General features: G+C 38.2%; 1 protein-coding gene across 5 annotated transcripts in view; it reads left to right on the forward strand.

Annotated features, from left to right (window-relative positions):
• Positions 1-12,776, forward strand: part of snap91a (synaptosome associated protein 91a) — a 204,727-nt gene that overhangs the window by 153,918 nt on the left and 38,033 nt on the right. For 4 of the 5 annotated variants that reach the window (XM_078542297.1, XM_078542298.1, XM_078542299.1 and 1 more), the window contains 4 exons: positions 2,590-2,699; positions 6,569-6,669; positions 8,417-8,431; positions 8,596-8,754. In XM_078542297.1, coding sequence (XP_078398423.1) covers positions 2,590-2,699; positions 6,569-6,669; positions 8,417-8,431; positions 8,596-8,754 — 385 coding nt within the window. The remainder of the gene's footprint in view (positions 1-2,589; positions 2,700-6,568; positions 6,670-8,416; positions 8,432-8,595; positions 8,755-12,776) is intronic. The other variant, XM_078542301.1, reaches the window with a different exon arrangement.

Below are 12,776 nucleotides of genomic sequence, written 5' to 3' on the forward strand. Positions count from 1 at the left end.
AATATTTATTTTCCAACCTTGGTCACCTTAAAAGCCTGTCTGCAATGATGATGAGATATAAACCATTTTTTTTGTGCCACTTGTTCATTTATCTTGTTGTGAATGCTTTGTGCATTCAGATAAAAAGCATTTTTTTTGCACGGATCTTATTTACAGATGCACTATTATGGTTAAACACAGTCCCTTCCTGTCCCACTCTGGTGTAGCGATTTTAGTAGTCCAGCATCGATTGTTGTGACCTTTCTCTTTAAATTTCTAAATCTCCCTTCACCAGAACCCTCCCCACCTTGCTTTTAGTTTCAAGTCCTATAGTTGACTAGCTATACGATTTGCCAATCTCATGTTTTGTCCTTGTATCTTTCTCCAATCTTGCTTGTTGGGGTACTCTCCGCTCAGCCAACATTGCCTTTCTGTGTATCTCTTGTCCCACTGCTATATCTTTTGTAGCAGAACTTTCAGCCATTTTAGGCTAGAATTTGTTTCCCCTCAACCCTTGCTGCCAGACCCACCTTCAAAAACCTTCTCAAAACCCCTCTGTGTGACTTTGCCACCTTGCCTAAATCTTTCTATCGCTACTGTTCAGTATCTAGTTTATGTGTTGTACATTAAAGACATTATATAAATGATATTTTGTTGGTACAGTTTTTGTAGTGTTGTTAAATATCTTTCAAAGCATGGCAACCAGGCTGCCTACAGTACTCGATGTATAATCTGACCACTGCAGTTTATTCAGGCTCAGCATACATTCAGCAGATTTACATTCCATTTTCTGGCTTTATGTTCAGCATTTTATTAACTTGAGTTGGTTTGCCACAATATTGATGTCATTATTACTCACTCATCCCATTAAGTCTACCTTTGCTAATTCTATTATTTTTATTTTCTACTTGTTGCATGTTACTTCACTAAATTTGCAGTTGCTTGCATTTATCAGTAGCAAACATAATTTTTCAGCAGTTCATTTGCATAAATGATTCAAATTATTAGTTAAATTTTAAGAAATCCTCTTTGTCACTCACTTTAAATCCTTTATTTCTCCATTTGCTCATAATGCAACCCTTTGACACTAAAAAATAATCTTGTAAATCTTCTCTATATCACCTCAATGACTATAATGTTTGGTGACCAAATGAACTCTGTATTCAGTGCTGTTTGGCAAGAGCACAGTACAGTTTTAGCATGATATCATACATGTATTCAACTATCCCAGCAATATAATTTGGTATAATGGTTGAGCATGCTACATTAGAAACTGATGAGATGTAGCTCTGCATCAATGGACAATAAATGCTGGCCTAGCCAGCGACGCCCATATCCCATGAATCAATTTTTTTTTAAATGGTTCCCGGTGAGCCCTGGATGTCAATCATGCAGTTCTTACAAGTTAGTGAATGTAAACCAAACAAATCTCAACATCATTAAATGCATCGGTTTTGGATTTTATATAGGAGCTGACATAGTGATTCTAATATAGAACCACTCCATTCCTCAAATCTAGAGCGCAGTGTTTTCAGGGGTTGAATTTGGTGCTAGTAAAGCTGCTGTAAATAGATTTATTTTCATTCAACTTTATGAAACTTGTACAACAGAGTTCCACTGGGCAAATCAGTGCAAAACTGCAGGCATGTGTCAACACTCACTTGAGCTGGTTTCAGTACTCATTGAACTGAATATTAACAGCATTCTGCATTGTTGTTCTATAGTTAGTTACAAGGATATGTTTTAAAGTGATCTAGAGTGGTCACATTTTCTTTGTTCTTCTCTCTACAAAAGTGCTTGTACTTTTTTGGATGTGACGCTGAGTAGCATTTGCTGTTTTCATAAATATAGGATTTTTTTGGCTAATTTTAGAATACTTTATTCATGCTGGAAATCCAAATTCTATACTTATAAATAATTAAAATATGTCCAATTGCAGATCAACACCAATACTCCTTTGAGGGTCAAAAGACAAACCTTTAATAGCCCATTTCAGCAATGGATGAAAATAATGGAAATTATTGTATCATTTTGATATTTTATTGCTCAAACTATTGTTGTGTTTAAATTACTAGAGCTGTGGGAATTGAATATTGGGAACCTGCAAGCTTAATCAAATTCATTTTGCACACTTGAGTATTTCAAACATTTTCTATGCCAATCAACTCTCTGAACATAAAATTAGTTCAGCTTGTGGTTTTGACATCTGACTAAGTGTCTCACAAGCTGTGCAGGAAGATATATCTGCAGTAATAGAACCAATCCAGAGTTTTAGTGTAACGTTTTGCTTATTAAATTACTGTACTATATTTGAGAGAGGAACTGGACTAGTTTGGTTTAATGTGATCTCTGTTTGAGAAGTCTAATACATAATTGAATGTAAAACAAATACCATATCTTCCTCCTGAGATGATGGGAAATTGACAGTAGTTGGTTCTGGAGCTCAAATGCTCAGAAGGTTTCCTTTCATTAAAATTACTTTACAAAGATATTTTGAGTTAGTTAAAATTTGAGGAGATTCAGACTTCGTGGTTGTGCAAATAGTGAGTTCAATAAACAGATTTCACTACATACTTAAAAGGTTTTTTCTATGTATCTTTCTCCTTCCAGGGCTCTCCAGAAAACACAGGATCATCTCCCACTTCTAGTCCAGCCAAAGTGGCCGATACATCTGCAGTAGTCGATCTCTTTTCGCCCCCACCCTCTGTAGTTCCAACAAAGTGAGTCTATCCTTAATCTGGAAGGTTTTGTTGCAATGCTGCTGGATCTTTTGGCTCTTGGTCTTTCTATTCTATTTGCATCTCGCTAAAACTAGTGAAATTATTTGTCAGCTTGGAACATACCTATAGGGATACAAATGTTTCTATATGTAATTATCATATTTGCAAGTGGCATACAAATTAGTAAAGCTGCAACTCTCCAAAGTAAACTTATTCAGATACATTGATAACATGTCAATTCCTATTTGAAACTAGTTTTTAATCAATGTTTTCCTGCATAATCTTAGATGATCTTTAGCTGCAGATTAATTCAAAGCTGTAGTTGGAATGAAAATTAAATTTATCCCAGTATTTAAGAAGAAATGGTGGAAATTAAGTACTTGAAAAAGACAGTATTGGCCAAGTTGTGGGATTCACCATATTTTAAGGATGGACTTTGGGCAACATTTAGGAGAGTACTTTATATCTATTTAACTGTTTGAAAGCAACCGCAATACACTAGTGTCTTTTGGACAACTAGCTTACAATGTGGAGAGCTTTTGGCTATATCACTGGAGTGCATCCATTTTTTTTCTTGCACACTATGTAGAGCCGTGTAGGGTAATTCACAGTAATATGTTATAAGCAAAGCTATTACACTTAATGTACCTAGGAGAAAGTATTTAAAGCTTTTGCATGTAGAGTTGCCTGTGCTATTGGGGTTATGTTTTTGAGTTTTTATGCTTAAGGTTTTTTGAGTTATTATGGACTGAAGCAGTCCATGTCCAAATGCAGCAAGACCTGGACAGTATCCGGGCTTGGGATGGCAAATGGCATGTAACATTCGCGCCACACAAGTGCCAAGCAATGACCATCTCCAACAAGAGAGGATCTAACCATTGCCCCATTACATTCAATGGCATTGCCATCTCTGAATCCCCCATTATCAACATCCTGGAGGTTGTCATTGACCAGAAACTGAACTGGACCAGCCACATAAATACTGTGTCTACAAGAGCAGGTCAGAGTATAGGAATCCTGTGGTGGGTAACTCACTTCCTAACTCCCCAAATCCTGTCCATCATTTTACAAGGCACAAGTCAGGAGTGTGATGGAATAAAAATTGAAACATTTTGGGTACAATCTGTTGGCAAATGAATTGAATAGTAACCATTTAAACAATAACATGAGCAAATTCAAGATTTTCATTGATTGTGCACTTATGTCTCCTTGGCATAGGAAACCACAAAGTCACTATTTCTGCATCAACATGAGAACTGAGCATTGAAACACTACCCCTATGTAGTGGTTAGCTGCTGACTAACCAGCATTTTTAGCCTGTCTGTGATTCATTTTGACTTCAAATGATTCTGAAGCCAGGTAAAAGCTGTCGAATATAAACCCATGTCACAGCTTTGGGCTACAGAGCTATCCATCTAATGAGCTAGAAGGGGACACACCCGCTTCCATTTCACTTAACTGATTCAAGTGTTCCCTTGATTCTCGAAAGCAAAGACTTGAAAACTGCCCATGCAAATATAGCTGCCACTAACAGTAAAGTTCAAAGATGCCTCCTAACTTATGTTTGAATTGAATGGCTCGACCCTCTACCTAGAATATCCCGTCCCACCCGGAGCAATTCATTTGACACTTAGTAACTGTATTTTGAATACAGTACTCTATGCAAACAGATTTCCAATTTACATAAAAATGTCCCCTTAGTTCTTATGTCAGCCAATCGACTGGGCCTGGGTTGTATTGAAAACCTGTATTCTCTTGAGGCAAACTTTAAACCTTAACCCTTTATCTACCATGATCTGTAAAACAAAAGTTCATAAACTAACCCATCATAGATAAAATAATTTTTTGTCACATGTTTTTTAGAAAAATTGGAGTTTTTTAAAAACCATAGAAATAGTTACTTAACTGATACAAAAGCAGATAATGAAAATCAGAAATAAAAATGGAAAATGCTAGAAATACTCAACAGGTCAGGCAGCATCTGTGGAGAAAGTGTTAACATTTCAGGTCAATGACCTTTCATTTGAACTGATCATCCATCTGAAAAACTAACACTTTTTCTTTCCACAGATGCCACCAGATCTGAGTATTGGCACATTATTCTTCATTTTGTTAACTAATCTGGTCTCTGTTGTGGTATTGACAGAACCAGAAGCACCCAAATTTAACCTGGTTTGGGTTAGCTGATCTACAGTCACTTGCAAAAGTGATTCAGTTCGAAACCCTTAAGCAACAGAGGAGAAAAATAAGAACAGGCTCCTAGTTCCTACTTAGCTAGCCCTGCTTAAAGAGTTGCTGAAATGGCATTCCGCATGGAAGAAGACACTAGCTACGAGGCTCACAAATTTAAAAAACGGCTACTTATTATCAGAAGGTATATTAGTCCCTAAATTGTGAGGCACAACTGAAGCCAAGCTTTTGTTGGGAATTTGGTGTTTTGGTGTTCAGGCCTTATATGAGCACATTGCATTGCATTGCATCTCACAACACAGAAAAATGCCTAACTAAGAGAAGCTGCAGTACTGGATGCAAGCTTAATTGTATAGCAAAGATTATAATTCGGGTCCGTTCTGAAATTCACATTGCCCGTGAGTTGGATTCCCACTGCTTACCTTGCTTTTAATCCCTTGGTTTGTTCAGCTGAGGTTCAATTCTTGAAGCAGGATTGCAGTTCCAAATGTTGATTCCAAACCTGTGCTATTGTGGAAGAAATATTAATATTAAATGCATTAATGTCATTAACATTATTTTACTTGTATATTGCTCCTGGCGTTACTTCATTTTGCTTGGAGAGTGCCATTTTTATTATATTTATGTATTGCTTCTTTGCCAAACTTCACTTAGAGTATTGTTGCTTGCTGTTGCAAATGAACTTGCAGCAGACAAATCTTTCAAGGTTCCTATTGTGCTGCGTGATTTAAATGAGGAAGAAAAGTTCACAAGGGAACAGGAAAATATAGATGCAGTGACATCTTAGATTTGATGTCCACACCTGTCACTATGTACGTAGCCATATTTAAATACCTACAATCTCCTATCTAGTGTTTACCGCTTCCACCTTGCAAGAATAGCTGGGATTTAGCTGTGCTATCTTCTCCAAGCTAATCTTAAGTCAATTTACGTAATCGAGTTGCAAGGGTTACTGCAGCATTAACCTTTTGTACACAGAATCCCTCAAGCAACTGTAATCAACTTAATAAAAACAAAAAATGCTGGAAAAACTCAGCAGGCCTGGCAGCATATGTGGAGAGAGGAACAGAGTTAACTTTCTGGGTCCGTATGACTTTGCTACAGCACAGAGTTGAGTACCGCTTGCAAATGTAATGATTTTGCATTGAGTTTCTGAATCCAAACTAATGATAGAACAGTATAACCAGGGCTCAGTATGTTTGTTTTTGAACACTTATAGAAAGTGCAACTGCTCCAGTTTTATGTACCTAAATATATGGTTTAACTGTTCCAATTAATGAAATAAACTATTTTTAGATATAAACAACCTTTTTAATTCTATACTGCTTTTCACCCACTACTCTCTCTCCCCCCTCCCAAACACCTCATTTTGACCTTTTTTTGGACTCCTATTACAAACACCACTTGGGGAATAATATATCCAGATAGAACTCGGAGGCTTAGCACAGAGGATGAACGTCCCCAAAGTCTTTGCAATTATGGTTTCTGAGGATAATGATTTTATTCAAAAGTGTTTTTGTTTCAATAATAAATGCAATAAGACCATTTGATATATCAGTGTCTGCTCTAAGGAAAGACTACACGTTTATTGCAATTTGTAATAAGTACCTGAATTTGAATGGAAGAAGTATTTTGATAGTTTGAAATAGTTATTAATGGTGTTTCCTTTTCTACTTCAGTGCATCTAAATTGTCCAGTGATCTTCTTGATCTACAACCAGATTTTACATCTACAGTGCAATCAGCAGTGGCTGCTAATCCACCAGCCAGTGCTTGGGGAGGTAAGAATGGTGCATTGCAAAAATACTTTTAATCTGCTGGCAAAATATTCTTAAATTGATTGTGTGGTTTCAATTTGGGACTCAGAAAATCAATATAATGGGTGGCTGGTACTGAATCCTCCTGGTTATTTCTCTTTGCCACTATTGATTTTTGGAGAAGGATTTCTGTTGGAATGAGTGTTGTATTGCGTAGTTGCTGGCGCAGTTCTTTGGTACAGATATTTTTTTTAATCTGCTTAATTCTAGATACAAAAATAATTAGTCTGTAGTCAGAATAAAAATGTGATATAGGAAGGAAAACTATCCTCTTGTACAAACATTTAATTAGTTTTGTTTTCCTTATGGTTTGAGTATGTTCTCATTAAGTGATTTAAACCAATTTTCAAGTTACATAATCATCAACATGTTAAATATTTTGAAGGTTGAAAGATTTTTGTATTGTATTAAATACTAGCAGCATTAAGTGGGTTCATTTAATAATGAAACAAAATCCCACTTAAAAGAATAAAATATCACCTTGCACATTCTTTTATGACTGTCAATGTTTTTCAGACTATTTAATCAAATTGGGTAGCATGTTTAAATGACAAGCAGCAGCTCCATTTCAAAACACTTAAGAGCTTTTGCTCTTTGCTTTTATCTCACTATGCTGAATTTCACTCGGTTGTATTAAGTAAATTGTTTGTGCCTGATATAACAAGGGTAGAAATAGCAATAGAAGTAAAACACAAAATGAAGAGAATGGGTAGAATAACCATCTTAAATAAAGTTCTGGTGACAAACCAGTTATTCTATTATTTGACAGTTTGCTATTGTTCAAATAAAAATATGTTTGTGATCTTGATATCAGTCTAGCCACCAGTTCATTTGCTTTTGTCATTTTTGTAGTTAACTGTGTTGACTGTAGTTGTATGTTACCCACTGACTTGCGGCAATGCCTGATACCATGGCAAAGGATAGGCTGATAATTTTGTCTTGCTTGAATTGGCTTTAAGCAAGATGGTTTTGTCAGTAATTGTTTCTAAAATATACAAATGAGGGATATCCTAACTTGGCATTTCAAGAAGAAAAATGTTGACTTCCATAAAAGCTACTTGTATCTATTGTATGGTAAATTTTAAATGTCTTCTGGTACTAATTAGTGCACTATCTTGGGCTACCTTAACCCTATTGTATAACACTAACATATAGAAATAATGGAGATCAAAATCATATTTCCACATGTATGGCACAAACAAGCAGCTTCAACTGTTTTTCTTAAGCTACAGAATATAGAAAATTATTTCTGTTAAACCTTTTTTGAGCTGAGCACAATGCATTTGAAACCTTAACATGTCTATCATTTCAGGCTCACCTGTAGGGATGCTTTGTTCTGTAATTAAAAATTACATCACATTACATGTACAATGTCAATGATATAAACAGTGGAAGAAAAGGATTTCTGTGTTGTCGTCTTACTTTTGAAATTTGACATGGCACTGAAGTGGCATTTTTGTTCTGGGCAGTTCTCAATAAACTGACCTAATCTGCAAGAATCTGATAAGTTGTGGGTAGAAGGCAAAAAGCATGATGCAATAATGTTGAATGTTGCATTGTTTTCAATATTCTTGGCAATTAAATTATATACAGCAGCTAAGTTAAATTAAGATGAAAACTGTTCCAGAAATCCATTTGACAAGGCATCCTTTTTTGAACCATTATCTCTTTACACTTTCTTTACTCTGCACCATTGCAATGGATACAACAGATCTCTTGGGTGAAGGTGAGTAGTTTAATGTGTTTCATTTGAATTAATATTTACAAGCTGTCATCTCTCGCACATTTGCATTGCTTACTAAACTACAGAGTTGGAATCTGGCTTCAAGAGAATGTTTGTTTTTATTCTTTTTTTCTTCCCCCTCCTTACTTTTGACACTCGCAATACAGATTCTTTGACTTCTCCTGCCCTTCCTAATGCCTCTGAGGCACCACCTTCTGATCCATTTGTAGCAGAGGCTTCCCTGACCACTCCTCCTACAACTGCTGATACTGCTACACCTGCTGCTGCTACTACAGCAACAACCACTGATCTGGATCTTTTTGGAGGTCAGTTTAGGTGTTTTAGCATCTCATCTCAGTGATACTGGTACCTCCATGACGGGAGGGATCTTAGCTCTGTCGTTAAGATTTTCAGTAACTTCTGTAGTCTTTGCTTGGCTACAACTGATTTGGAAATATCTCATGTTGAGCTGTTATATGTATAGATTATGGAAACTTAAGATTTAAATTAAGTAGTGATTGTGAATATTTGGTGATATTTACTGTGAAGTGAAATGACCTGAATCTTTTCATAATCTTTACAGTTATTTAATGTGAACCAACTTGGTACCTATTCATATTGGGCAGAATTTTACGGCTCCCTGCTAGTGGGTTTACAGGTGGAGGGGGTGTAAAATTCCCCTGGGTGGCCTCCCTGCCAGCCTCCTGCCTGCTGCTGACCTATCTGCAATTTTATGTGGGGTGCCGGCTAGTCTGATTGGCAAATCTCTGAACCGGGGCTTCTGCCTGAGTGAGGGAAGTTAGTCAGGCAGCATCTGTGGAGAAAGAAGCAGTTCTTGGAGGAACTTTTAAACCCAAACTGTCCAATTTTAGCAGAGGCAGGCAGCTAACTCCCTCGCAGGAGGTGATTGACAATTTAAATATTGTAAAGAGGCATCATGCCTCACAATTTAACCCTGGGTGGCTGAGTTTTTGGGGCATCAGGAAATCTGACAGCTAAACTGAGGCGAAACTGCAAGACCCTGGAGATGAGTACCTTTACCACCTGGATCCAATCAACCTGCTTAACCAACCCCCCTCCAACCCGAGCCCTCCAACGCCAGCTCTTGTAATCTCCTCCACGAAGCCTCCAATCTCTGATCTCCCCAATTCTGGCTCTCAATCTGCATCTAACCTCCAATCTCCCCCAATCCCAGCCTTTGGTCTGCCTGTGGTCCCTGATGATGTCCAGCCTATCCTGCCCAATCTTCCCCAGCTTTTCTCTGTTCCCTGGCTGTGGTCTTGTGCCGAGGGCCAACCTGCCCAATAGCCAGTAAGCCCCTCGCTCTGGATGACTGCAGCTTGGTAACAGAGACCAAGTGCTGATCAGATCCTGCTGTTAAATTCTGAATGATCTTTGGAAAGCCTATTTTTCTGGGTTTCCTCCTGCTGCTCCTTTCTCACCTCCAAGTGCTCAGTGAAAAGTCCTTTTTAAAATTTTGTTTCATAGCATGGTGATGGTTGATCCAAAATATATATTGTCATAATGCATTTACATTGATAAAGTAGGACCAATCAATGTTTAATCCAAAGAATGTGTAAAATAAATGGAAACACAGCTCCTGCAGCTATTGTAATATTGTTACCATAAAAATCAGACTTGCTTGAAAAGTAACATGATTTTCAAACCTGTTCACTTGCAATACAACTCTTTGCAGTTTAACAATTCCGGTTGCATTCATTTTCCTACTAAATCTAGATTATCGATGTGGGTTCAAAAGTTTGACCAGGCACAAAATAGCCTCAGTTGATTATTTATTTAATGACCATTTTCATTCCATTCTTGTAAAGAGTAAAATCCTTGAAATTTTATCTGATAACCTAAAGAAGTTAATGTACCAACACTGCTTATGTGCAAAAAATAACATTTAAATCCAGTGTTTGTGAGAGGAACAAATCACTCAACAAAAATGTCATAAATATGCCTTATGTGGTTGCTCAATTATCTCAGCTCTCAAGGAAACATAATCAATACAATGCAGGGCAATCAGTCTTTAATACTGCCTAGTAGTCTTTTTTTAAAGCAGCTCCTTTTTAATTCTAATTTAAAACCAACACATGTATTTTGTTGACTAAAAACTGTTTAATATCCAAAAATGACTACCATGTGAGAAGTTAAATTGAAGTCCATTAAAATCTGGAGCTTTGTCAATGCTGTTGTTAAACTGATCTATCAGTTTAACTAATGGCACGTTAAATGTTGCCATGCAGGCACTAGCTAAGATTTTCCATACATTCATCATAGCATAGGCATGTGTGTGCATGCACCATGCAGTTTGGACCCACTCTAATATAAATTGGCAACAGCAGCACTGTGCATTTATATTGCACCTTTAATGTGTCAATGTCTCGAGCTGCTTCACAGGACTGTTGACCAGCAAGAATTGGCACTGAGCCAAAAAATGAGATATTGGGATAGGTGATCAAAAGCTTGATCAAGAATGTATGTTTTAAAGGACATCTTAAAGGTGGAGAGCAAGGTGAAGAAGTGGAGATGTTTAGAGCTTGGAACCTCTACAACTGAAAGCATAACCAGCAATAGTGTACTGAAGGCTGCCAGGTGTGCACAAGAGATGACAATTGGAGGGATGCAATTCTTAGGGTTGTAGGACTAGAGGAGGTTAGAGATAGGGAAGGGGGTGAGGCCATGGAGAGATTTGAACATGAGGATTAGAAGTTTAAGATTAGCTCCTAGTCTACCGATGGCTCAATGTAGGTCATGGTTGAGATGGTGTGGTAGTTTGCAAGGAGAATGGGGTCAAGAGTGGGTTTTTTGAAGAAGGGGGTGACAGTGAATTTGAAAGGTAGGGAAACAATACTAGAGGAGAGGAAACCATTTACAATATCACTAACGTGAAATCCTGGAAGGAAAGTTGGTTGGTCAATAGTTTAGTGAGAATAGAGTTGAGAAAATGGATGGCGAATCTTGTGGACAAGATGAACTTAGAATGGGTATATGAAGAGATAGGTAAAGATGCAAGTTCAGGGCTGAGGCTGTTGGTGGAAACCTTGGGGAAGTTTAACTTTGTGAGCTTAGAGAAGGGAATTAAATAAAATATGGTAGTGATGGCAGGAGCTGCTGGACACTAAGGTGATCCAGAGCAAACACATCTGTAGTAAGTGCAGCTCGAGGAACTTCGGATCAGAGTTAAAGAGTTGGAATCCAAGCTGCAAACATTGCACCACATCAGGGAGGGGGAAAGTTACCTGGACACTTTGCTCCAGGAAGGGTCACACCCCTCAGATTAGGTAATTCAAATTTGGTCTGTGATCAGGGACAGGAGGGTGTGACTGCAGGTGAAGCAGGTATGGGGACCTGGGGGTAGCGTTCAAGGAACCTCGGCCCCTGCAATTGTCCAACAGTTACAAGGTTCTTGCAAGCTGTGTGGATGAGAGCAGGGACTGCAGAGAAGATGACCGAACTGACGATGGCACCGTGATACAGGGAGCCATTCAAGTGGGGTGAGGAAATAGGAACGTAGTAGTAAGGGGACAGTATAATTAGGGGTATAGATACTGTTCTTTGCAGCAGTGAGCGTTAGTCCCGTAGGCTGTGTTCCTCCCCGGTGCCAGGATTAAGGGCATCTTCTCAGGGCTGGAGTGGAAGGGGAGGGACCCAGTTGTCGTTGTCCAATGATAGGACATTGACATTGATAGGACCAGAAAGGAGGTTCTGCTGAAATAATTTGAACAGTTGGGAGCTAAATTAAAAAGCAGAACCTCCAATGTAATAATCTCAGGACTACTACCTGAGCCATGGGCAAACTAGCATAGGGTAAATAAAGTCAAGGAGTTAAATACGTAGCTGAAAGATTGGTGTGGGAGGAATGGGTTCAGTTCATGGACCACTGGCACCTGTACTGGGTTAGAAGGGAGCTGTTCCGGTGGGACCGGCTTCACTTGAACCATGCTGGGACCAGTGTCCTGGCAAATCCAATAACTAGGCCTGTAGAGAGGGCTTTAAACTAAATAGAGTGGGGGGAGGGTTCAGGAGAGGGGGTACTTAGGCTTACAAAGCAAAAGGATATGGGAGCATTGCAGGGCAGCTATTTAGGTAATGATACCCAGAGTGTGACAGGAAAGGGCAGTGTACAAGCATTAAAAAAAAGCAGCAAAGAGGGTCAAAGGGGGAAAAATGATAAACAGGCAAAATTAATGGCTCTTTACTTAAATGAACGTAGTATTAGTAACAAAATCAATTAATTAATAGCACAAATAGAGGTTAATGGGTACCATCATACAGCCATTACGGAGACATGGTTACAAGAAGATCAAAGCTGAGAACTAAACATTCAGGGATATGTGATTTT

The sequence above is a fragment of the Cetorhinus maximus genome, chromosome 5 (genome assembly GCF_964194155.1).
Source record: "Cetorhinus maximus chromosome 5, sCetMax3.hap1.1, whole genome shotgun sequence".
NCBI classification, from domain to species: domain Eukaryota; kingdom Metazoa; phylum Chordata; class Chondrichthyes; order Lamniformes; family Cetorhinidae; genus Cetorhinus; species Cetorhinus maximus.